The sequence below is a fragment of the Danio aesculapii genome, chromosome 11, assembly GCF_903798145.1.
Source record: "Danio aesculapii chromosome 11, fDanAes4.1, whole genome shotgun sequence".
In the NCBI taxonomy this organism is placed as follows: domain Eukaryota; kingdom Metazoa; phylum Chordata; class Actinopteri; order Cypriniformes; family Danionidae; genus Danio; species Danio aesculapii.
This window is the reverse complement of record NC_079445.1, coordinates 25,082,018-25,109,982: the sequence shown is the minus strand read 5'-3', so window position 1 is coordinate 25,109,982 and position 27,965 is coordinate 25,082,018. Positions and strand designations below refer to the sequence as shown.

Sequence of the window (27,965 nt, the reverse complement as noted above, 5' to 3'; positions counted from 1 at the left end):
CCCACAGGACTTAAAAGCAGCTTTAATCTGTAAGAATTCAAGGCAACCCTGCACGAACGCTGTGTATTTGCGTTTGTTGTTATTAAAGAGTTCATGAGCTTCTAAACAATCCAAATTAGCCTGTCCTTGTTTTACATCATCTTCTGTTCCTTTATAGCAGGGGTGTCAAACTCAGTTACTGTTTAGTTCCCTTCAATACACTTACCTGGGGGGGGGATCAAAATTGATTTGATCAGGTGTGTTTAATTATGATTGATTAATTATGATGAGCTGTGGCACATGTGATGTGCTTTATTGGTCTCTAACGTTAAACATTTTTCCTTTTGCATTAGTCCTTGGCTCCCTCTAGTGGATAATAACGCCACAGTTTGGATAAACCTTTGAAACCACAATAGAGATGTGATTTTATAATTGACCATATTCAATAACGTCTTGATTTTCACACAGAGACTGGCACAATAATAATAGCTAGTTTATTTACGATGTTTCTCAGCCTAATTTGGCTCTTTAACCATCAGAAGAGAAAATTAATTCTGTCCATTCATCAACCTTATTCTCAGATGCTCTCTTATTGAAAAAAATCCTAATATTTCACTGTAGAGACATACTTAAAGTAAAATACAGCATAACATCTCAAGATGAGGAAGTTGAACTTCTACAAAATAAATAGCTACTTCAGAAAGTACACTGAGGAATATACTCTGAGAGGGATGGTTTGGCATGGAGCAGTCAATAGAAATCTCCGCTATGTATATACGATCTTGTTATAGCCCATGAGAATGTTTACATTAAAGAGAACAATCTGTTCATAGGCGGGTATTAAACTCTTTTGCATACATACACACACACACAAAATGGTATTAAATCATTCGCACACGCAGCAAACACGCACTTTATACAGCCAATTGATTGGGGCTCAACTCAAACAACAAGATATAAACTGTATACCCACTGCATCATCAAACACTTTCAAATTGTGTCAGTGACAAAACGAGGTCAAAGAAACAAAAACACGAGGATGAGTCTGATTTCCTTTCTGACTTAAATAGGATGACCCGGAGGCCAATGAGAAAGCCGAGAACAGCAAAAGGCATACTGCAGATAAACGCAATGACAGGAACAATAGTGTTTGGCCTTGGTATTCCCTTTGTCACAGTCATGCTCTGTTGATGAATGAGGTCCTCACTGTAACTTCAGTGTCTCAGATGAGTTCATGGAATAAGAATAGGCCTTGAGTTTTGAAGGACTTCTCATTGGTACTGTCTATAGTCTCCAAATGAAGAAGTGGGCATTGGAGCAGGTTCTTCAAACTGTGGGCCTGTAGAGAAAGATGATTATTGTTTAGCAATTCAAGTACCTTTTTGGGCTGTGTGATATTGGAAAAACTGACATTATTTCATTTTTCTGTGATATGAATATAATTTCACAAGAGGATTTAAAAAACTCTATTTGAGAAGAATTCATAATTTTACATTGATAGGGAGTGCATCTGCTTAAATCCGCACATCACAGGCATACAATAGAATGAAGATTCAAATGAAATAAACAGTGCTTTATGGTTTTCTGGACAGTCGAACAGTACAGAAATTAAACAATCAAATGTAAAATAATACTGTGTATAGTAGTCAAAATTTTAAGTAAATCAAAACCTTTTATTAAAGTTGTCCTAAAACTATTCAACAATATCTAATCTTAAATTAGGACAATTTTTGAAAAACATTTTTTGATCCACTACAAATGTTCTGTTAAAATGTACTGCAGAAATAACGAAATACAATTAAACTATGTTAAAGCTACAAATGTAATAATTTCTTGTGCCCAAATGGTTTAAATCAGCTTGAAATCTCACATAGTCACAGGCTTTAAAAACTTTTACTCTTTTTAACTTTTAGTTAAACTTTTCATGTCCATGAACTGTTTTTCTGGTTAATTATTATCCCAACTTGCCATTGCAGATATTGTAATTACCATTGTAACTATTGTAGATTCACATCTTGCAATATCGATGCTGAAACAATATATTGTGCAGTGCCCTAATTTGTATTTCAATTTGTCTCAGAGAATAATCTGTCACACTTACCAGTTGGGAATTGCGCTGAAGCAAACCTTGTGAGCAAAATCCCAGCACCTTCTATTAATGCGAGCAGTATTCCTCCCATTGCTGCAGAGCCAACCATGGCCACTGGTCCATCTGTGAAAAGACAGAAGATTAAAGTCTACATGAACCAGAAGCTGCGACCATTTTTTTTTTTCTCGTATTATAACACAGTTCCTAGAGGAATGGAATATTACATGACAAAACAGTGGGTGTGGCTTGTTTTTTTCTACTGCGAGCTGAATGGATGTAGTAAAGTAGGCATTTCTTTCAGAAAGATGGGGATTTGCGGAGAGTTATTACAAGCTAACAGACACCTTCTCACCATTTCTGTTTGTTGTAAATGCTAATAATACTACTAATAAAAAAGATTAAAGGCATCACAGCACTACCAATTTTTGTTCTGGATTTGACTCACTTCTTGCTGCTAGAATGGCTCCTGTCATGGCTCCACTTGTGATTGAGTTCCAAGGGTCTTCTTTGCCTCTCACCTTCACCAGCCCACAATCAATCATGGAGAACAGGCCACCCCACACAGCAAAGCTTCCTGATGTTCAAAGACATTTAAATGTTGTGTTGTAATTTCAAGAAAAAAACAGTTTGTATGGTCATTGTATGGAATTTTGAGCAAGCACAAAAAAAGTGAGATGTAGATCATTGGTATTCAATCTTTTAGACGCACCAGACCACTAAGTATTATTATCCTTGTCAAAGAGATCTTCAGCATAAAGTTCAAAATATTTAATAATAATAATTTCATAATTTAATTGAAATTTGTTTGCCGTTCAAAATGTTGCACATAAAAACATTTTTTTTTGCTATAATGGAAAAGGCTGTGCATGTAAAAACCAAACATATTTTGGGCTTAAAGGGATTTGTATAGGGGCTAAAATAAAGACGAAATATAAAATGTGAAATAATAATAATAACATTATAGATTTGTCTAAAAAAAAAATGAAAATATATAAAGTTATATATAAAGTAAAAAAAAAATGAAAATATATAAAGTTATATAAAGTAAAAAAAATGAAAATATATAAAGTTATATATAAATTAAAAAAATGAAATATATAGTTATATAAAGTAAAAAAATGAAAATATATAAAGTTATATATAAAGTAAAAAAATGAAAATATATAAAGTTATATATATAAAGTAAAAAATGAAAAAATATAAAGTTATATATATAAAGTAAAAAAAAAAAATATATAAGTTATATATAAAGTAAAAAAATGAAAATATATAAAGTTATATATAAAGTAAAAAAAAGAAAATATATAAATTATATATATAAAGTAAAAAAATATGAAAATATATAAAGTTATATATAAAGTAAAAAAAAATGAAATATATAAAGTTATATATATAAAGAAAAAAAAATGAAAATATTAAAGTTATATAAAGTAAAAAAAATGAAATATATAAAGTTATATAAAGTAAAAAAATGAAATATATAAAGTTATATATAAAGTAAAAAAAATGAAAATATATAAAGTTATATATAAAGTAAAAAAAATGAAAATATATAAAGTTATATATAAAGTAAAAAAATGAAAATATATAAAGTTATATATAAAGTAAAAAAATGAAAATATATAAAGTTATAAAGTAAAAAAATGAAAATATATAAAGTTATATATAAAGTAAAAAAATGAAAATATATAAAGTTATATATATAAAGTAAAAAAAATGAAAATATATAAAGTTATATATAAAGTAAAAAAAATGAAAATATATAAAGTTATATATAAAGTAAAAAATGAAAATATATAAAGTTATATATAAAGTAAAAAAAATGAAAATTTATAAAGTTAATATATAAAGTAAAAAAATGAAAAATATATAAAGTTATAAAGTAAAAAAATGAAAATATATAAAGTTATATATAAAAAATATATAAAGTTATATAAAGTAAAAAAAATGAAAATATATAAAGTTATATATAAAGTAAAAAAAATGAAAATATATAAAGTTATATAAAGTAAAAAAATGAAAATATATAAAGTTATATAAAGTAAAAAAAAAATATATGAAGTTATATATAAAGTAAAAAAAATGAAAATATATAAAGTTATTAAAACATGAACTGTATTTACTCATTTATTTTAATTGATTCAAAACTTTCTATTACTAATTTTATTAAAAAAAGAAAATTATCAAATGTTCATTTATGCATTCATTTTTAAATACCTTTTAGATTATTTATTTGAATCTTACATTGATCCTGTTTTTGTGTGAATTGCTTATTTCTATGCTTTGCTTTTTCTCCAGTCATTTTCACAGATCCCATGATACTAACTTGGTCACAATTTAAAAACCCCTGATGTCAAAAATACTAATTAAATTGATACATGGTTTATAATAAAACATGTACAAGATTTGTGTAATATACACAAACACACACAAATAGTTAAATCAGCTAATCAGGCATGTTTATCTACTAATCAAAATAATGTCAGTGTCAAAAATAGCGGCCATTATTTTGGTTTAACAGGCCATTGTTATCAACACAGATGTAATCAATTAAAATCTAGGCTAAAAAAAAACAAAAAATCAAAAACCCAAACCTTATGAAAACTATTGCATCACTCATGTGACAAATAACATATAACAAGATCATTACCTCCTAATTGTGGAGCTCTGGTTCTTATGGCTGTCAAGCTACCCTTCATTCTGTGATTCATTCCCTAAAAAGGTGAAAAACAAAAACACCACTGACCTTAACAATGTGGTGAAAAAATGTACAAGCACCAATCGTTAGTGTTAAACTTCATTGCTTTAGTAGCAGCATCAAAAACGACTCACAGAAGGAGAGTTTCTAAAGCCTTTGACTGCCTGAAAGATCCCTCCACCAATGGCCCCCATGGTGAAGGCGCCCCCACAATCGTCCACTATCCTCCAGGGACTGACAAACAACAGAGATGTCATGATGTGAAGCACACACAGATAGCATAAACCGTAGTGTTCATCTTTCCTACTAACAACTCTTACAGTTCTTACAAAACAGTAAAATATCGTGATAAATGCATCAGCAATGAAATTTAATTATGGTTGAGGTACAAAGAAAATTCAAAACACATGATATTTGCAGATAAACCATGCTAAATGTTCAATAACTATAGTTTTGCTACATTAACCATTGTATTTGTAGTAATAATGTATTATACAAATATTATCAATACAAATTTTCTTCAATAAAATATAGTAGGAAATTACTAGAAAACTGGTTTTATAAATATGACATTTCTTTAGTGTTTATTTTATACGTCCACCCTTACGAAAATTTACTATGGTTTACATTAAATAAGAAACTTATTAGCAGTTAACATACAGTAATTTGTCGTCATATTGTGGTTAAAACAACGTTACAAAAATCAATGTCTTTTGGTATTATTTGTAGTAAAAACAACTTGGTCAAAATAGTTTGACTATTTTATATTTAATAAAACAAACAGTAATCAATAGGACATGGTTACTAACTTACCAAACATAGTTACTAACTTTCTAGTTACTAACTACATTCTACTTGGTTACATCATATCTAACGTTACATAGTAGATTTGCCGTAAGGCTACCCAGGTGATTTGCAGAAACCAGCAACAATTCGTAAACATTAATATACATTCTGCGTTTAACAGTTGACGAATTTACACAACAGACATTTCTGGTAACCATAATATAAAAACAAAATCTAGTGATCTCCGAAGCCGGTAGAACAAGGTCATGTGCGGCACTGACAGCATGAAGCCTTCACTGAAGGGCATCGTGTTAAAAACCTCCATCAAAACGACCATATCACAATAATGCGAGCATCAGACACACTGACAATTAATTACAGCGTATAAATAATACACTACAGTATGACAGTTAGAGAAACAATACAAAAATAATTCACTGGATGTATAAAATAATAAGTTTGAGGCTGTCGGCTCACCATGGCTCCCTCGCGTACTCCTCCATTTTGTTCTTTTCCCGTTCACAATTGACGTAACCAAGCACGTGCTGTTGCTGCAAGTGACGTCAGGTTCCTCGTGCGTTCTTTTGCTGGCTCTTTCTGTGTGAATATTGCATAGACGCCCCTCTAGTGGAGGAATTTCTGCAAACCATTCAAAGTCACAAAATGTGACACATTGATATATTATCATATATTATCAGGGGTGCGCGACGATATCATTCGTTTGCGGGCACCCGAGACTCTCTATGCATATGCGGGAGACTCATAGAACTTCTGGGAGCCTTGGGAGTGTTATAGTTTACGTGGACTCTTCTTTTCACTATGAACAACAAAAGTGAAAAAAGATCTTTGTGAGGGTCATGGTTTACAGTTCTTAGCATAGGTTCTTACAAAGATACAAGTTACAATAGTTAAAGTTGCAACTAACTAATGTAAGTGCTTTCTGAAAGTAATGTAACTGATTATATGTAATTTATATGTGATTACCTTTCTAAATTTCTAATGAATATTTTTAATTGCCAACACAATCAGAATTTGGCATTATTTTTACTTTGAAATCATTCAGATGTTAAGTACAAATTTAAAATCATAATATGAAATAGTTTTCAATTTAATAACTAACGTAACGTTACTGTTTTTGAAATCAATAGCTATAACAAGAAACAGTCATAACTATAGGCTAGCCTACATAAACCCAAATAGGAAACAAAACATTTGTCGAATTGGCATGTTTCCTATTCTTTGTCCTAAACTAAACAAACAAGAGAAAAAAATATTCATTAATAAGTTTACTACACATTTCCTTTCTCAGAAACTGTAATAGATAACAACAGTTACATTTCATCAAATTATGTAATGCCATTAAAAATAACTAGTTACACCCCAACACTGGTCATTTTTATAATAATATTTATGATTAATGTCGAATTATATCTGAAAAGTTTTAAATCTTATTAATAACATTTCATATTTTGTCAATTTATTTTATTCATTAATTTTTCTTCGGCTTAGTCCCTTCATTCATCAGAGGTCGCTACAGCAAAAAGAACCGTCAACTTATCCAGCATATGCTTTACACAGCGGATGCCCTTCCAGCTGCAACCCAGTACTGAGAAACACCCATAGACTCATTCGCACACATACACTACGGTCAATTTTGTTTACTCAATTCACCTATAGCGCATGTGTTTGGACTATGGGGGAAACCGGAGCACCTGGAGGAAACCCACACCAATACAGGAGAACATGCAAACTCCACACAGAAACACCAACTGGCCCAGCCTTGTACTATTCTTGCTGTGAGGCCAAATTCAAGACAAATTCAAGTTTATATCTTGTAAATAGATGTTGTCAAGTGGCAAGTGAAACAAAATGGCCTGGCCTTAGTTTTTTCTAAACAGAAATGTTTGGCTGGGTAGCAATAAAATGGCTCTATGTTAAAACATAAGTCAAGAATCTCTCTTTCGCCTTGATGTTGCATTGCTCTGAGTCCGACAAGCTGTTGGCTGTGTTTCCATTATTAGGAAGAGGAAAGGAATGATACGCAGACTGAGCCTGCATCGAGAAATGACCAAATATAGACATTTCAGCAGTGCTAAGGGTTAGTCCGGGCAATCAAAATATAAACTAGCTCGCTTTCAATTCAATTCAAACTTCCAGACTTTGAAGGAGAAGCCATTTCTGAAGGGCTGTGGAAAGACCCTTGAGCAATTACTTCTAATCTATGCATTGAAAAAAGCATCTGCCATACATCCCAAGACCATAATTCTACAAGAAAAGACTTTTAAATGTGCGACCTGGAACCTGGTTCAATTGTAATCTTACCTAAAAAATGGTGTGCTCGTTTGTTACCAATGTTGTTTGTTTACTTTGGCTGTCCTCCATAGGCTTCATGTATAGTTCTTTGTTCTAGCAGTGACCAAATGAGCTAAGCAGAATTACGTGACATTTCCAGCAATGCATTAGATCACTGGCTTTTCCATGCCTAAGGATATCAGTCTTGCTATACAGTGCTCCAGCCTTATTTGCTTTATTGACATTGTATGAAGAGTATTCAGAATTCACTATGATCCTTCATACATACAAAAGTTCTGTCTGGTTGTCGAATCTGATTAGCTGATAGTTGTGCTACATTTTGCAGTAACAGCACTTGCACAGCCTCTTTACCATTGTGTATTACTCTGTCCACATAGAGTGCCAAGCAAAGGAATTAACTCACTACATTTGACAAACATTGCTGCTGCTGGACAACATAATGCATTTTTAAGGCTTTTTAGGCGAGAATGTTGTTGTTTAGATTGAAACTATTTGTTATTTAATAATAAATATACAATTTATTCTGTCTATGGTTGTGGACTCTAAAGAATGTATGGCATATTTATGTTCCGATAAAATTACTCAGGCTGAGGTAAATTAAGGTGATACTTAGTGTTTTGTATTGGTATACTATGTCACTTACTATACACCAGGTTATGTGACTAATGTTCATAAAGATAACTGAGTGAAGATGTTTGTTCATAATTTACACATCCTTCCAAACTATAAAGAAATTGTTGACTCCTTATTTTCTTTTATGCTGAATCAAATGAACTTTACATGTCAGTTCAACTGATATTTTGAACAGTGCAAAAAGGTTTTGGGTTTTTGTAACCCAACATTGGTTCAAATATAGACAGCAATGTTGTTATTGTTTTAATTAAACGTACACTTTTAATCTCAGCAGATGGGTTTTTTCCATAATTGACCCATGTGTTAAGACAACCCAAAATTGTTATACCTTATTTTAAGGACCATAAAAGAACATACAATTAACATAATAAAATGAACTTTGAACATAGAAAAAACTCAATATTTTCAGATCTGTGGGATATTCCAGCCTGATCTCATGAGAAAACTTAGGTATTTTACGTTTTGTCAGTTTAGTGGCTAATTTGTATAAATTCGTACAAGTTCTGTCGTACGAAAATATACGATTTTAAAAAGGAAGCACCCAACCCAACCCCTACACCCAACTGTCATTGGGTGATGAGCAAATTGTACTTAATTGTATTAATTAGATTGTACGAATTCATACGAATTAGCCACTAAATCAAAAAGTTTTGCCGAATTGCCGTGAGATTGCGTTGAATATTCTAACAATTACGGCCACCACTATGCTTAGGACATAATATTGAACATATAGAAGCATTAGCATAGAAAACATTACTGAAAGAGACACAAAAATTATTCTGACAATGACCTGAAAATAATAAATAAAAAAATAAAGTCACTCAACCCGGGTGTTTTTGTTGGACCAATCACATCTTTAACAAGATACATCCAAAAACACGTTGTTTTCTAAATAAAACAAATGGATTTACTCCATCAATTCACCCAGCTGAAACCTGAAAAAGAACAGTGAATTCATGTTCAACAGCGCTTCTTTTGCACTGAGTATTCTGCATTCTTAAGAAACTGAGATTGTTTTGTACAAGCATAAAAAATATACGGAATTGGTTTTAAAGCATGTGTGGTACATGCACATATTTGTGCTGACATTGCTTCCATTCCCAAAGTAAAAACTCTCTGCATGTTTTGATATCATTTCATAAATTACAAATGCATGGTATTTAATTACAATTGGTAGTGATTAACATGTATATACTCAATGAATTACATAAAAGCGTAACGAGAAACTCTGATCAAAATAAATACTGTATGTGTTCGCAGTGATATTCACATAGCTCTGATTATCCATCCCTTTCTCCTAAAGGCTGTAACCCTGTTCTCTTTCACACGCACTCATTCAAAGTAGAGTGTATTGGAAACAACACCTTTGTTTATGTGATTTCTGATTTGAATCCATTTTTTCCCTGATCGGCAAGAGCTTTTACTTCAGATATAACTTGAATATCACACTGTAAAAGTTATATGTTAATTACCAGGCTTCGTATTTTGTGATTCACAAGCTTTTCCCCTTTAATTAAAGTTATGAATTGCATTATGGGACCGTTGATCTCTGCAGTCAACTTTTGATGTTGAAAATTATTGAACACTGCAGTTTAACAAAGAGACTTTCATTGACATTTTAGTTCAAAAATATTATAGGAAATAATATTGCGAGAAATATGTACGTAAAATAACAAAAAAGTACTCAAAGTTTATTACCAGGTCATTGTACCTTAATTTACAACATCAACCCAGACAATATATCACTAGTAACTTTTATAAATGGCAATAAAAGTCACTTTTCAAAAACTTTTAACATTAAAAGTTGTTGGAAGAAAGATCAAGATCCCATAATGAAATACAAAATCATGTTAACAGTTAATTTATTGATATTTTTAACAATGTAGGATAACATCCTGCAGTTTAATTCAGATGCCATTCTAATTCAGACACAAGCATCCACACACATACTGTACCAATCACACATTCATAAATCTATCATTAGAAATGATTCATTTAGTGCAAATGACAAGCAAGGCCTCATGCCTGCAGTCCCACAGGCCATCGGATCCTCTGAGCACCCATGACTGCACCACACTTTCATGTCTTTCTATCGTCCAGTGTATTTGTACAAAGACTCTTGGCCAGAAGCTGTGAATATCCCCATATATATACACACCAGTCTTTGCCTGTCCTCTGTACTGCAGTAAGACTCTGTATGGAAGATTCTGAGCGATGATCTTCTCAAGGTCTGTGAGATGTCTGTCCTTTCATTCCTGGCTTTTTCTTCATCCACATATATCTCTTTGCACTTACTGCAAAAGCTTTGGTACTGCAACCTGTGGAAAAAAAGAAAGATTTATATTGAGCATTTTCTTAGGGTAAAGTGAAAAAGGAAATAGATACCTCAAGACCTCAAGGGATGGCTTGAGATTTCTTAGTTTCTCTGGATTTACGATCAGTAATGGGTTTGAGTAAAAGGACATTGTTTTATTCTGTGAACTATACTGATGCCATTAGTTTATTTATTCATTCATTCACTCATTTTCTTTTCGGCTTAGTCCCTTTATTAATCTGGGGTCGCCACAGCGGAATGAACCGCCAACTCATCCAGCATTTGTTTTATGCAGCGGATGCCCTTCCAGCTGCAACCCATCACTGGGAAACACATACACACTGAAGCTACGGTCACACTGGGCTTTGTGTGTGCGAAATTCTGTCGTGCGGCGCTGCGAAAAGGGGCGGGATTAAACAAGATGATTAGACATTTAAAAAAGAGAGCTATTGCTCCATGTTTTAAATTTCTGTCCAGAGAGATCGTGTTTTGATCCTCGATTGGTCTCACGCAGTCAAGTGATGCGATTTCGCAGGTCAGAGTTCACCAAGCTTGAACTTTGCACCGCAGCAACATGCGAAACTTGACGCATGACCCCGCGTTTCCGGTCTGACACATTCGCGTGCGTATGAATGGAAGTCTATGGGAGGAAAAGTCAAGTGTGACCGCAGCTTAATTCACACACACACACTACGGACAATTTAGCCTACCCAATTAACCTGTACCACATGTCTTTGGACTAAAGGGGGAACCGGAGCACCCGGAGGAAACCCACGCGAACGCAGGGAGAACATGCAAACTCCGCACAGAAACACCAACTGACCCAGCCGAGGCTCGAACCAACGACCTTCTTGCTGTGAGGCGACAGCACTACCTACTGCGCCACTGCGTTGCCCTAGTTTATTTAGTTTACATTTAAATAAACGTGTTTGTGATTTCTTTTTCTGCATGTAATAAAAAGGTTTTTGGACATGTTTAAATTATATTTAAACAACAAAATAAAATGTTTCAAAAGTAAATAAAAACTTCAAAAGTTTTTAAAAAACTTCAAAAGTTTTGGTGGAATAACCCTGATTTTCTGTTACAAATGATTTTGTTTAGCATTCTAATTATCATTTTAATTAAAAAAGCACATTTCTAATTTTTATTTAAAATTTGGATGATTTTTTTTATCTGCAAAATAAATTTATTCTAATGTATATAAAGTACAATACACATAATGATTTTTATTAAAATTTAGAAATGTAATAATTGTTGTACTGTTCACCAACTACAATCTACAGTGCACAATAAAAAAATAGTTCGCTACAATATAATAACTTTATACATTTTAATTAAGAAATTGTATTAATTGAATAACAAATTATATCACATTTATTTATACATTAACTAATACACAATCTATAAAAAACATTTTATCTTAATTTACTATCTAGTGTAGTTTTCATTCATTCATTTTCTTTTTAGCTAAATTCCTTTATTAATATGGGGTCGCCACAGGAACCACACCAACTTATCCAGCATATGTTTTACGCAGCGGATGCTCTTCCAGCTGCAACCATCACTGGGAAATAGTGTAGTTTTTACATTCCATAAATACAGTGGTGGGAAAAAGAGAAAAACTACATAGCCTTGTGTGGAAAAAGTGTTTTTAAATCACTTAAATATTACCTGCCTGAAGCTGACCAAAAGATCCTCATAAGCTAGACTTCATGCTGAGATCCAAAGAAATGAAAAAAACAAATAAGAAAGAAAAGAATTGACATCTACCAGTCCAGAAAAGTGTATAAAGCTGTTCCTAAAGCTTTGGGACTGCAGCGGAACACACCATGATCTACAATGTAATCTACACAGCCATTATCTACAAATGGCAAAAACATGGAATAGTGGAGAACCTTCTCACGAGTGGCCGGCTGACCAACATTACCCCACAGACATCTCAAACAGGATGTCACAAAAGACCCCACAACAACATCCAAAGAACTACAAGCCTCTCCTGCCTCAGTTAGGATGAGTCTTCATGACTGGGCAAAAATGGTTTGCATGGCAGAGTTCCAAGATGAATCCCACTGCTGAGCAAAAAGGACATAAAGGCTCGTCTCAATTTTACTAGAAAAAATTGTATAATCTTGATGAAGACTTTTGGGAAAATACTCTGAACATTTTGGAAGGTGTGTGTCCCATTATGTGGCATAAAAGTAACACTTTCAGTTTAAAAAAATTAACATCATAACAACAGTAAAATTTGATGGTGGCAGTGTGATGGTCCAGGGTTGTTTTGCAGCTTCAGGACCTGGAAGACTTGTTATGATAAATGGAATCATGAATTCAGCTGTGTACCAAAATATCTTGAAAGACAATATCCGGCCATCTGTTAGTGACCTTCTAAACCGTACTTCAATTCTGCAGCTGGACAATGGTCCAAAGCACACCAGCAAGTCCTGTTCTGAATGATTGAAAAGAAACTAAATGAAGACTTTGGAGTGGCCTAGTCAAAGTCCTAACCTGAATCCAAATAAGATGCTGTGGCATGACCTTAAAAAGGCAGTTCATGCTCAAAAACTTTACAACAACTGTGCAAAGATGAGTGGGCCAAAATTCCTCACAGCGCTGTAACAGACTTATTGAAAGTTATTGAAAATGCTTGATTGCAGCTGTTGGTGCTTAAGGGTGACCCAACCAGTTATTAGGTTTAGGGAGCAAACACTTTTGTTTTTCGTTATGAAAACCTACATTTCAAAACTGTATTACGTGTTTACTTTTGTGATATCTTTGACTAAAATATACATAGTTATTATTAGGTATTTATTTTTCATTCCCTACCTTTTTGAGCTGCTTGACATTGCTGTTCCTAATGGAAGCTAGAAGTTGGTCCCGTGAGTTTTGAGCTCCTCCTCTTCCTCCACTCCTGTCGTCCAGCTTCCTCTGAGACACAGGTGTCAAAGAGTTCTTCAGAAAGTCTCCATCCAGCATAGGTGGTGGAGGTGGCGGTGGTGCTCCAGGTGGTGGTGGAGGAGGAGGTGGTCCACCAACAAGCCCACTTATCCTTTTCTTATGAGTCAACTTAGGCGATGGAGCAGGTGACGGTATGGGTGAAGGTATCGGTGATGGCCTAGGCGATGCTCTCGGGGAGCTTTTACCAAAGCCGGGTTTTGGAACTCCTAATGAATCTTTCTTGTCTCCAGCTCCTTGTGCTTGAGCTTGCTTCTGCTCCTGGAGCCGCTTTTGCCGCTGACGGTCCATATTCCGACTAAGAATATTGGTCATGGTCATACGAGGTCCCGCTAACTCAAAGTGATAGCCTAGTTTGAGTAAAGTCGTATTTTCTTTTAAAATTTTGGTCATCTCCATTTCAGATTTTCCTCCAATAATGTGTCGCTGGTTGTGGAAACGTAGCTCAGTGAGTGTGGAGTTGTGTTGGAGGGCTTGAATCAGAGACATGATGCCTTTGCTAGTAAGAAGATTGGAATCCAGATTGATGCTAGTGATGCTTTTGTTGCTGCGTAAGGTTTCAGCAATAGCGTAAGCCACATGGTCATCAGCGCGACAGTTTGCCAGAGAAAATGCTTTGATGTGTGTGTTGTTTTTCAATGCCTCAGAGAACTGAATAAGAGTTTTGGTTTTTATGACCTCAGAATTGTTCACGTTGAGATCAGTCATGCCTGGGTCATTGCGACGCACTTTCTCCAGATCTTCATCAAACATGCTGGTCGACTCGTCATCTTCTTCTTCCTCTTTGGTCTTACTTTTCAAAATGGTGTCCGAGACACAGTTTTCAATTGTCTCTTCTTTTGGTTTATGAACTTCATTAACAATTTCATTGTGTTTCTGAACATCCCCTCTACCTTTGTCACTTGATCTTGCATTGCATTCTTGCACTCTTTTCACATTTTCAGATTCTTTCTCTTTATTTTCAGACAATGCGGTAGTCTCTTTTACCTTTTCGCTTGACCTTCTTAACTGTTTTTCATCCCTGTGCTTGTTATCTTCTTTCGTCTTGTCTTCTTGAACCTGATTTTGATTCTCCTCTAACCGGGATGTATAGCCTTTACTCTTATTCTCCTCTCTCTTTCTAATCTCTTCCTTTTTCTCCCGTTCCTTCTCCTCTTTCTCTTGTATCCTTGAAATCATCTCCTTTGCTCTACTTTCTCTAGATTCTCTCTTCCCCTTGTCTTCCTTTTTATTTTTTTCTTTACTATCCTCCTTCTCTTGAAGCTTGGAAATTAATTCTTTAGTTTTGCTGCTGCTACTTTCTCTCATCTCTCTTCTGTCTCTTAATCTACTACCATCGTTTTGGTCTTTTGTCTCATTTTTTTTCTCACTCTCCTCGTCTCGCTTGGAAACAGCAGATGGGCCAAATTTTTCATCTTTGGTGCCCTCTGTAACTCTGCGGGTCCTGTCCTCCAATCTACCATCACGTTTTGGGAAGGAAGAGGTGGAGGATGTCCTCTGAAGTCCTCCATCTCTGCTGTCAAATGCACAGATATTTTTCTCTTGGCTCAGGCCCATCTTACGCAGATACTCTTGTTTCCGGCTCTCCTTCTTCGGCTCTGCCTAGGGACCAAACATGTTTGAATTATGAAGAAATTAGGCAATAACATTTAAAATTTTTTTTTTTTTTTTAAAGAGCAAGCAAAAAAACAAACAAACAAACAAACATATAAATGACTTGATAATGATAACACTAAAAGATTAGTTCACTCAAAAATTAAACATTGCTGTTATTTTAGCTACTCAAGTCATCCAGGATGTACGTGACTTGTTTCTTCAGCTGAACACTAAAGAACACTTTTAGCTGAAACCATGGTCCTTGGTGATTAATAAAATACCTGTTATTTACAATATTAATGCCTTTAATTAATTCCCAAACAGATTTGGGAGGTCTTGAACGTACTCAAGAGACTCTGGCATACATACAGCAAGTGATTTGCCATTGGCATTCATTTTTTATATATTTTTTTGACTCTCAAAAGTTCTGGTATTTGACTTGATCTTATGAATCACTAAGAACCAGTTTCAGTCAAATATTTTCTTTGATGACCTACTGAAGAAGAAGAAGAAGAAGAAGAAGAAGAAGAAGAAGAAGAAAGGCATGGCCTGAATAAATTTTCATTTTTGGGTGAACGATCCCTTTTAAAATGACAACTAATGCTATTGCTTTGAGACAGCAACAAAAGCTGTGCTGCATGCACATGAGATGTTTACACTATAGTGGTTGTTTCAAAGTGAAGATGTAAACTTGCACAGTGGCTGAGTGTTTGATTTGTGAGACAAACTGTTTTGCACTGGAAAGCTCCAGCCTTGGCAGACTTATCCTTAAAAGGCAGTGAGCAAAGGAGCAATTAACCAAGGTACTTCAACTGGGCCAACTGCAGTTTCCATTAGAATTAACTTAAGAACAATTTATCCTTCTTATTTTATACAATATTTAAGACCTAAACATTTAAGTTCATCTTCACCTTATAAACGAAGTACAAACATGTAACTGATATAAAAGCTATATTTACATGATACAGAAGTTATAAAATGAGACATTTATAGGCTACCCTAGAACTTCAATTTTATTGATTTATTTGGATTTAACTATAAGTATGTAATTTCAAGTTCAGGAATTCACATTTTCATACTACAACACAGTAAGTGAATATATTTACCTCAGTTGACAAGGTTCTCTGGAAGCGGGATTTGAAGTCGTCGGTCTGGCTGCTCGGTTGCGATTCCTTTCTAACCGGCGCGCTTGGTTTTAAATCCGTTTGGTCCACAACGATCATTTCAGTCGGATCTGGATCGGGAACAACTGACACCTCTTTCTGCAACTCTTCCATTTCTGCAGTCGACAGGTTTGACAGTAAACTGTCGAGTTCCGGGTCCTCACTCACCTGTCGCCCGGTTTTAGTGAGTCCCTTCACTTTCCTCCTGGACATATTCGGGTTCAGTTTTTACGAAAATTTCAGTAGAATGTGCTGAAGATAATGTTATCCGTGCGTTTTTGACTTACTTTGCCAGTCAAAATAAAATAGAATAGAAATAGTGGATGGAGGAGAAAAAGGAGTCAAATTGAAGACTTTCTGGATGTTGAAAGAAACTTGAGGAGCAGGGCGAGACGCGATCAGCCCTGGTTTGTGGTGCTCAGACATTCCTTGAAATCCATCGCGAGCTCATGCCCATATTTAGATGGGGGTACATAGTCCTTTAAAGGCAATTGGGAAGGCTATGGTTTACTAAAACTCAAAAGCATCCGAAATATACTTCCTGGTCACTGAGCAAATCAGGATTCCTGGAGTACTGACAATATTTTTCCAGGGTTATGGAAATAGATTGGATACTATAATAGGCTACTCTGCTATTCCAGGAATCAGTTTAATGTGGTGCAGTTGATTTGTAGGCTATTCATAAATTTGAAATGATATTGGGTTATGTTTGTATATTAAAAGCAATCTGTAAGCCATATTTTATTTGATAACACACACACACACACACACACATATATATATATATATATATATATATATGCAACTCAAACACTGTAAAATAAAAGCTGTCTCGTTAAAATGATAGACCAAAATGAACAAAATAACTTAAGAAACTAAACAAAATAAAATAAATAGACCAATTATGTTTGTTTGTTGATTCCAAGCAATAATCAGACACCATGCAAAGTCAACTCTTTTTTTTATTGTAAAAAGAGAATTAAGCAATACTCCTTGTCCAGTCTGTTCAATTAGTCCTCTTTTATAGGATTGATTAGTGCAAGTTCAAACACTAGTAGCCTATTAATTCCCTTTTTTCCTCTCGAAATACATGTTAATATTCCACATTGTAAAAATTCCTCTTTGTAGATCGTTTGTACTTCACATTTCAAAGTGACAAAACTGTAGCATATGCTGTATACAGCAAAAAACAACACTGTTAATTTTACATTAATTTAAATAACTAGCAAGTTATTTAAACAGTGGAAAAAGCATCACAACTAATGTGAAATGAGGAGGTAGCACAAATCATTTCAAATCAAAACAAATTGCACCTCATATGCACCTGATGAATTATTTTGAACTAAATTCTTCTAATGAGAGAGTTTCTAATTCGTTTTAAATACATTCTAACTGACCCTTGGAAGAAGTGTAATTGATGATAAACTTGGAAAATAAGGCAGAGACGATACAATGATGCTTATGTCAATGGAAAAACACTCAATTCGGCAGGCAATAAAAGAGCCATCTTAAGTTGCATCACAAAAGAATTTGTAACAGGAAAATGTTCTTTTGCGAAATTCCCAATTAAGTTACCTCAACTTTAATTACTGTATTTCAACTGCAAAAATCTGTTGTGTGCTGGTAAATGACCACATATTTGCAGTTTAAAAAGACAAAGAAAAGTGTCCGATTTTTGTTTTTGCCATGAAGTTATAGAGATTTGACTCAAGTTTGCAGAAATGACTCCAAAAACTTTATCTGCTGTTCATTTACTTACTTTCAGGTCATCTATGATTACATTTATGATTAGATTTTCTTCAAAAGAACATTAAATTATGGTGGCCGAGAAAGCTTAACATGCTGCAATTTAAGAAAATGTGCAATTAGAAAAAAACGCCAGCAAATTGAGACAAGATCTTCATCTGTTTGGCAGCACACATACTGCAAATCCTCACAAGGCAAACACATTTTTTTAAAAAACGTGCTGCATTTTCTCACAATGCAAACAAATTAATGAAACGCACTGTATTTACTCACAACGCAAATAATTTACCAAAATCTGCATTTTCTCACAACACTTTCAAAAAGGATGGAACACAATGGAAATGTTTCAAGGGGACCCAAAAGCGTGACAGACTCTGCTATTTAGGTTATGTGCTGCGTCCCAATTCGCATACGGTCTTAAATAGTATTTGAAAATAGAATTAGTATGTCCCAAATCATAGTATGTTGAAAAGAGTATGATATTGCCCACAGTACATTGTACATTGTACGTGAATTCGATTAGAACTACAAACGCGGGTGAAAAGTGTAAACAAACTAGAAACATGATGGACGCGAGAGACCAACCATCAAGTAGAGAAGCTTCAGTAAAGATGACTGTTTATTAATATCTAGCCAACTGGAAAATATTTAAATCGCATTTTCTGTGTTATATTTCATCTGCAACAACAATACTGAACTTATATAAAGACGTGTATGGACATTAACATCTGAATGCATAATTGTCCAAAGACCTGAGGAGATTTCTCTGCATGAAAAACTTGTAAATGGGAGATTAATCTGCTGCTGCTGCTTCTCCAATAAGGTAGGAAATTGAAGATGACAGAAATGTGGATGATGTGTGAATGATTGACGGCTCGTAACTAAGCAACATATTGATCTGTTAACAAGGAAGTAGTACGTTCCAAAGCTTGCATACTCTACTGTCACACACTCAAAAGTATATACTTTTCCTTCACAAAAAAGTGCATACTTTTAGGGCATAGTAGAAGTATGCGATTTGGGATGCAGCAATGGTGATTTAGGCTAGTAAAATACAAAAGACAAGGCAATAAGGATGTTAACATAAACACAAAACTCACCTTTCAAAGATCAACTTCAACTTCACTGAGAAATAGTCCCGACACTATGACATGAGTGGTGTCAGTCACGTTTTTGGGTCCCCTTGAAACATTTCTGCTGTGTGTTCTTTTTGAAAGTGTTGTGAGAAAATGCAGCACGTTTTAGTAAATTGCTTGCGATGTGAGCATTTGCAGCATGTGTGCTGTCAAACGGATAAAGATCTTTTCTTAATTTGCTGATGTTTTTTTGTAAATGCATGTTTTTTCTTAAATTGCAGCACGTTAAGCTCTCTTGGCTACCATATTAAATAACTAAATATCAAAAACTCGCCATTAGTGATTCATAAACTGCAAGTCAAAGTCCTCCGGCATTTTTAGAGTAAAAAAATATACATAGGACAAACAAAATTAATACTTTGCTTTTTGACTCTCAAATTGCTGATATAGCTGTTGACTTGCATTATATGAACCACCAAATGCCTCGATTTTGGCTAAAAATCTTCTTGAAAATGCTTGAGTAAATAATTTTTTTATGTAAATTATTGAAACAGCAAATTTTCATTTTTGGGTGAAATATTACGACAAATATGCAGAAACTAACATAGCTTAAAGGGGCTTTGCTTAAATGACACTGCTTTAAGTATGTAACGATATAATATAAATGAATGTTTTTTGAAATGAATAAGAACAGATAGACAGCTAAAGGAATGCAAACATTACTGTGATCTCCTCGATAGCTGGCCTATAGGTAGCTTGAGTTACAATTAAAGACATGCAGATCTAACGAATGTTAACATAACGGCTTAAATTCAAGCCACATCTAACGACAGATGGCAAACTGCAAACGCACACAATGACGTTTTGGTTGGTTGGGAAGATGCTATGCGACACATGTTAAGTTCTCTCTTATTTACATACTGCATGTAAACTGTCTATAAAATACCTGTCTCATGTCAGCATGTCTGTAAAACATCTAAAGCCTACGGATGTTTATGATGCACATGACATGCAGAAATAAATGCATTTCGAAGAAACGAGCAGGGAGAGACAGCTAAGCACGTCTATTGCAGCTTAAAGTGCGAATGACAAATGCTTCTTATTTGGTTGAACAGAAAACATCCTGGGCGAGTCAAAACTATCAGCAGTTCTCTTCTGCAGATCAGCCATATCTAACGGTCCATTTTTTTTGAGAGTTTGACAAAAACATAATGGCACATCTATAGCAGTCTTTTTGAGTCTGTGAGTTGCTGGGTTAAAGTGGAAGGAGTCTTGCTGATTAGTGACACATGAAAGCTGTACATCAAACAAGAAAATACTCCGACGTGTGAGGCGATTCCCAGGTCAGTTCATGCTTCACTCCACAAATTAATTTAAATTAAGAAATAAATAACATAACTCAACTTTTTTTTATACGGATTCTCATACAAGGGATTCCAAACAAGCATGGGCCCTCTTCATCACCCATTGTACAGGTTATCTTCTCCTTGCCGATGGGAGGGGGCTTCGGCTCTTTCAGTGCCCAGGGTACTGGGGAGGAGAGTACGGCGGAGGAGCTGGAAACAACCATGACACAGCTCAGGAAATGCATTACAGTGTTGACAAGTAGTGCAATGTTGATATTAAGGGATTGACAAAGTGTTATCAGGAAAAAAAAATGAATATAATCAATTATATGGTGAAAACTGTAACAAAGATAATGTGTACAATTTTAAAGCATTTTAAATGTTTTATACAGTTTTAAAGGACATTTGCAAAGTTTTCTTTTCATTTCTTTCTATACATGCATATGTGAATATGGGGAACAGGACAAAACACAAGCTTAAGTGAGTTTTAGAAATGCCCCCAATGTCACAAATGAACAATTTAACCAACTTAACACCACTGACATATTAGCAATAGCTTCAACTGATATTAAATTTATTAATTATTAATATTTATGTATAATGTTATTGTTCTTCTCTGGGTATAAAATTTAAATATATAACTTCATGAAAAACAAAAATCTGTACACAATATAGTATGCCTGACAACATAAATACAATCAGACAGAGAGATAGATGAATAGATGGAAAGGAAAATATATATATAGATAGATAGATAGATAGTCTATTATGTAGGTACATTAAAGGTTAAAAAAATAAGCGATTTTACACTTGAACATTAAGCTGCTTTTCAACTATAGTGCTAAACAGTTTTCTTTGTATAACTGTTCCATTTCATGGTGATCCGGGCCAGTCAGCATGGATATAGTTTCATATTCCATGGTGGTGCTGATAATGGAATGTAATACAAATGCGCCAGTCTTTGCTTTGGTAATGCAAGTGTAATGCAAACAGCGATATGGACAATAATGATGATCTTTCTGTTTTTGGGACTCTTTTTTTAATATTTGTTGGATAACAAAAATGTTATTGATTAACAGCATGCTTCTGCCTAGTCAGCTATGGAGAAACATGCAGCCAGTAAACATTTACATATATTTACATTTACATTTAGTCATTTAGCAGACGCTTTTATCTAAAGCGACTTACAAATGAGGACAAGGAAGCAATTTACACAACTATAAGAGCAACAGTGAATAGGTGCTATAGGCAAGTTTCAGGTGTGTAAAGTCTAAGAAGCAAAGCATTAGTAATGTACTTTTTTTTGAGAGAGAGAGTACAGTTAGTGGTATAGCCAGAGAGACAGTTGCAGATTAGGAAGGAAAGTGGAGACTAAAAACAAAGTGATGACATCATGCGCATTGCACTCTAGCAGTCCAGCAAAATTTAAAACAGTAGTCTAGAATTCCGGGATGAGAACAGTTTGTAATCGTGCCATGCTGTACCAGGCTCACATGGAAAAGAACTGAAAACATATCTGACTGTCTATAGTGCACTATAGTGGAAAATCAACTTAAATTTTTTGTGCTATTATAAGCAAGTGTGAGTTTTTTAAATCCTCTAAGTTATGTGATCTCTGGTATCTAGGCCATCTGTGTACCTGCTTGACTGAATCCTGGATCAGGAGGATGAGGAGGATAAGGACCCTGGGGCATCATAGGATACTGCGGCACCATTGGATATCCAGGATATTCCAGATGACCGATTGGTTTACCATAAGCATCATACATGTGCTCCACTGGATAGCTGGCCATTGGAATGTGCTGGGCTAAAATTGAGGCTGGTGTTAGTCTTTCATACATTTTGTTCGCAATGAGAGTGCAGTGAATAACACGGTTTTATTCACTACACACCTATTCAAACATGTGTGATGCTTGTGGTGTTTTCAGCATCTTAAATCTCTCTATATGACATAAATATGTAAACGTCGTCTCCAGAGATGATCAGAGACTCAATTCAGCAGCATTTTAACAATATATTTTATGGAAAATGCCAATTTTAATTACATTTAAATATATATTTTTACATTTATTTTAACTTTTTAAATTTTATTCTATTTCAAGAGTAAGGGTAGGGTAATTATTTAGGTAAGGGAAGGTCTTAAGCACTCAACCAACATACAAGGTGCATGCAAAATGCAAATATAGTAATAAAAATAGGCAACTCCAGCCACACTGTTCAAAGGAGAACATTTTCATGACATCAAATAAATTCTCCTTTATTACAAGTGTTGCTGGAGTTCTCTATTTTTTACTAAATTAAATTCAGGATCCAGAAACATGAAAACAGAATTTGGGGAGATCAGATGTATTCTACAGTTGTATATCGTAATAACTGCAACAGCAAAACAAAAATCTCGTAAATATAAATAATACTTAAATAAACTACCAAATGTATTAAACTGGGCTGTGAAGAAACAAAAGTGATTAGTGTTTACCTTCATAAGGAGTTCTGCCTCGCTGCTGGCGTCGCTGGTAAAGGTAACAACAGGAACACATGAAGCAACAGACCATGGTTGCAATTGCAGCCACAAAGAGCAGGATCGATGAAGCAATGCCAGCTATAGTGGATGGGCTGAGAGAGAGAAACGAGACAAAAAAACTTCACTTCTCAATAATCTGAATACTCCGGCAGCAATTCATCACCTTCACCATTAAGAATAAGCATTTCTTATCCAACAGTTGCTTAGCTGTACTATTTGGTGGCCTAATGTGAGGTAAATGAGCCTCTCAAGTCTCAATAATCTCTAATAAAGAGAAGCGTACCTGAGATGGAAGAGCATGCAGCGCTTCTGTCCTGCTTCTGTGATCATCTTGAAGCCATCGAGACAGCAGTAGCGGCGGTGACAGTTTCCACAGCAGAAAGTTATGAGTGGGCAGTCGAAGCCATTGTGCCAGGTGCCATTTTTGTCCACGTACCACAAGCAATCCTCATTTGCACTCACTGGAAGTCATAAAAACTAGTAGTAAAATATACTGTATCTGGGTCAAAGATGAATGAGAGTTTTTTCAAATGCAGCTTTATTCTTGTACTTTTTTTTCTTTATACTTTATTTTTTTGCAGGATTTACAGAAGATACCTAGTAAAATATAAATCATTGTAACAATCAGTCTATCAAAGATTTTTGTCAGTAGGACGGGCTGATTAATCGAAAAGTAATTGAAATCGACACTTAGAACCTATAATCGATCAAATTTTTCCAGGGTCGATTTTTTCAATTACTTTACCTACTGTGTGTGGAGTCACATGAGCCCACTCTGTTAAGGCAGAATTATACTTATTATATTATGATATTATACTTATTATATTATTTATGATTTATACTTATTATATTATTATCATATTATACTGCCAAGGGCATGTGTACAGTCCGACACAGCCTTCGTATAACGCGCACCTCTCAAAAAAATATACTTACATGTCACAAGTCACAACTATGCGTAGCACAAGCTTTGGGATTAGTAGGTTTGGTAGCGATGACAACAGTGGGTGGTGCGGAGAACCGCGTTTTAGGCAATGTGTGTTTTAATTTCAATAAATAATCATAGACAGCAGATAGTGTGTGTTTACGTCAATTATTTTAAAATCAAGTAATCCACCCAACATTCAAAAATCTCTCACTTGTAACATGTGAGCATATTTACTGTACAAAACTTGTCAGTGAATTATGAGGGCAAGAACATAAAATAAAATAATCGTTCATTAATCGTAATAGAGTTCAAATGTTCAATTAATCGAGATTTTGATTTTCAGGCCCTAGTTGTTGGATATGAACAATTCCATGCAAATGTCAATCTTTCCATGAAATTTTTTTTCACCAAAATAGAGAAACCGTTTCTAAATTTTTTTCGTGTTAGGATTTTACAGTACTTTAAAAATGCTCAAAAATATCTCGGTCAGCGTTTTCTAACTATTATATTTGATTTACCAAAGTTACACAAGAGCCAATTTCACATCTGTTTTATCCATAACGAAAAAGTGTTGCATCCATAACGAAGCTTTTCCCTCATAAATGCAAAAATGTCAAATAACATAAAATTAACGATTTTTATTCGATAGAGAGCCAACTCTTATCCTTTTGATTAGCATTGTTTCTTTTGGGTTGTGCAGTTTCACACAATTTCTACAAAGTATGTTGTATACTGTAAACTCGCAAAAAAATTGTCACATCCATAATGCACGTTTATTTTCCTCATTTAAAATATAAAAAGTGTTTACAGATTTTTATTTTTCAGATCCCATAACTCTGGTTAGTTGTTTTGGAAAATATCAACAGTTCTTCAATATAATGTTAACGTATACTTTATGTGAATTTATGTTTTGCATTTTTGCTGAAAATGTCACATCCATAACGCTGAAATTGCTCACATATTTAGAGCAAGAATTTGTTGATTATATAATATAAGACTAAAATTGAAGGATGGTAGTGCTAGGCATGGGCCGGTATAGGATTCTGATGGTTAGCTTGGATAAAAATATCACGGTTTCACAGTATTGTGATTACTGCTCTAAAATATATTCTTTTTAAATGTCGGAGTAAAAAAACAACAAATTTTTTCCCCTTCAAACACAAAATATTTTATTTTGAGAAACATTAGTAATATTTTGGAGCAGTAAACATGTCAGGTTAAATTATTCAAACGAATCATTGACTTCTGCTGTCTTCATTAGTCTCAAAAACACAGATTTCTTTACAATTTAAAATGGCATCTTTGGATACCTTTTCTGCTGGAGATAATGTTGTCCATAAAAACAAAAACTCTTACACATGCCATAGGAACGACGTAGCAGAAAATTTTGGCGGTTTTAAAACCTTGACTTTTCCAAACTGCGGTATACCTAGAAAACAGTTATATTCCCATGTGCAGTTCCAAAATACTGTCTATTTATTATGTTAAATCTTTACACTATATAATAAAGTATAGTAAATATAATAAAAGTTAACAAAACTTACATTAATCTTTGAGGAACTGAAACCTTTACTAATTTATTATACCCAAAGTGCTTACAAAACAGTAAAAAAACAACAAAGCACAATAAAACAAAGAATACAGTAAAAACACTGTGGAAAAAAAGATAACATTGTTAACATTAAGTAGCAATAAATAACAACTAATAATATATTTTACAGCACTTATGTCTCAAGCGTAATCCATAAATCACTTCATAATAGGCTAAAAATTCATAACAGCCTAAATAGGAGGGAGAGTTAAATCCTATTTCCACAGGACTATGTAACCAAACATTTACTACATTTCAGCACGGTAAGCCTTACCTAGTTAAATTGATTTGTATTGCTAAATCTTTTTTAAACAACAGAAATCGCATCTTTCTCCATCTCAAGTTGTAGTTTTAGGTAGGTCAGTTAACCACCTGCTTCAAGGACTCAACTCTTGGATTAGCTTTCATTTGTGTTAGTGGCACAGAGAATGACCAAGCTAAACAAAATAGGCAAAAGAAAACAAGCGCAGCCTCACGTTAACTTGCACATCTAAGCGGTTTGAGAGATTCTGCTATATAACTGACACATTGTGATTTGTAGCCATTACGTAGCTACTTCATATATTCATCGTGTTGATGAAAGTAACATTAACTTCTGAACAGAAACATGTTTACAAGTAAATATATGCGGCAATGAGGCCTATGAAGAAACTACAATATCGTCTTACCCTGCCAAGCAGAGAAAATGATACAGAGGATCGGTATAATGACGGCGTAGAAGGACATCCTGCTTCCAGTACACTTTCCGTTATTCCCGACAAAGACGGTTACATTTGCATCACTTGAAAGGCGCTTTAAATCATAAGATGTGCCACGTCTCGCAGTCAGGCGGCTTCGTGATCTACATGCGATCTGTGGTGAATGACACGCCGCCCGTGACGCTACACACCCGCACGCCGAACATCCAGTACCAGTCTCCTCGTAGATGGAGGAAATTAAAAGACGTTCATTTCTCCGGGACGAGGTGTAGTATAGGGTTATATTAAGACGGAAAAAAACGAAGGTGTTGTGTGGAATTGTGGAGCTACCGCTAATGCAGAAGACGCGCGAAATTCCACGAGGAAAAATGGAGCCCGTGGGCTTCTGTAGCAGCTCCTCTTCTGGAGAGAAATGCATCCATTCAGCATACTGGGAGACTGTGCTGTATATTTTCTAAAAGAACAGAATTATATTTCATATTTGTCTCCTAATATTAATAATACGTTAATATAGCTTATATAAATTGTACATTCATGCATTTTTGATGTGTCAACAATTTAAATGCTGTCATCATTTACTCACCATTCACTCGTTCCAAAGAAGTTTGACTTTCTTCTGTTGCACACAAATTAAGATATTTTGAAGAAAGCTGAAAACCTACAACTAACTTGCATAGTAATTGATTTTCCTACTATGGATGTCAGTAGGTACAGGTTTTCAGCTTTCTTTAAAGGAACTTATTTTTTGAACTCAAACAGGCTTGAAACAAGTGAAGGGCGAGTAAATAATGAAAATATTCATTTATTTGGGTGAAATATCCCTTTAAATTACATAATATTCCCATTTTCACTTTACATAGCTTAATGCCCGAACCCTGAACCTTCCCCCAGTAAGTACATGGTTAAAATTACTCAGTATTTAAATGTATAATTACAGTGTATTAAGGAGATTAACATAAAATGTAACTTTAAAGTAATCAAAACAGTCCAGAATTTGTTTGAACAATTTGTTTAGCAATAGATCAAGCTCTAGTTAAATATATAATGTATACTAGACATATGGTTAATGCTGGGTGAAACTAACTGCATGCGCTCCAGATTAAATGTTAAATTCCAAAAATTAAGTAGTGATCAGATTTTAATACGTTTTAGTTAGATTACTTATGATCTATACTCATGAACTACTACTATTGTCATCTGCTCTTCATATCCACTTATCTTGACCAACTAGAAATCTTGACCAAATATATTTCAAAGACTACAGCTACATAATTTCATATTCATGTTTATTAACATTTGTTCAAGCAGTGCATGGGCTCTTTTTTTGTTGTGCCAAACCCCTTGCATCTGAAATATATACTTAAGGTACACCTGGAACTTCAGTTGCTTGAAGTTTAACATATTTGCATATTCAGAGTTTGCGGATAACCATACAACATTGAGATAAACAAATTAAAAAAATGATATCCTTATTTTATTTTTACATTGTAATAATTAAACTATTTTTTTCATCAACTCACAAACAAGTTTGGGTCA

The 27,965-nt window shown here is 34.3% G+C and overlaps 3 protein-coding genes across 3 annotated transcripts; all 3 read right to left on the bottom strand.

Annotated features, from left to right (window-relative positions):
• Positions 1-456: 456 nt before the first annotated feature.
• timm17a (translocase of inner mitochondrial membrane 17 homolog A (yeast)) lies at positions 457-6,138 on the bottom strand. The gene is made up of 6 exons (XM_056468040.1): positions 6,030-6,138; positions 4,901-5,000; positions 4,719-4,782; positions 2,514-2,642; positions 2,081-2,191; positions 457-1,318 (listed from the first exon to the last, which is right to left on the bottom strand). The coding sequence occupies exons 1-6, from the start codon at positions 6,053-6,055 to the stop codon at positions 1,251-1,253; spliced, it is 498 nt and encodes a 165-aa protein (XP_056324015.1). The 5' UTR covers positions 6,056-6,138; the 3' UTR covers positions 457-1,250.
• Positions 6,139-8,589: 2,451 nt separating this feature from the next.
• Positions 8,590-16,916, bottom strand: lmod1b (leiomodin 1b (smooth muscle)). The gene is made up of 3 exons (XM_056468744.1): positions 16,467-16,916; positions 13,636-15,366; positions 8,590-10,816 (listed from the first exon to the last, which is right to left on the bottom strand). The coding sequence occupies exons 1-3, from the start codon at positions 16,734-16,736 to the stop codon at positions 10,790-10,792; spliced, it is 2,028 nt and encodes a 675-aa protein (XP_056324719.1). The 5' UTR covers positions 16,737-16,916; the 3' UTR covers positions 8,590-10,789.
• Positions 16,917-17,467: 551 nt separating this feature from the next.
• On the bottom strand, positions 17,468-26,806 carry shisa4 (shisa family member 4). The gene is made up of 5 exons (XM_056468576.1): positions 26,400-26,806; positions 23,496-23,673; positions 23,168-23,304; positions 22,331-22,498; positions 17,468-20,901 (listed from the first exon to the last, which is right to left on the bottom strand). The coding sequence occupies exons 1-5, from the start codon at positions 26,455-26,457 to the stop codon at positions 20,861-20,863; spliced, it is 582 nt and encodes a 193-aa protein (XP_056324551.1). The 5' UTR covers positions 26,458-26,806; the 3' UTR covers positions 17,468-20,860.
• Between the last annotated feature and the right edge of the window lie 1,159 nt (positions 26,807-27,965).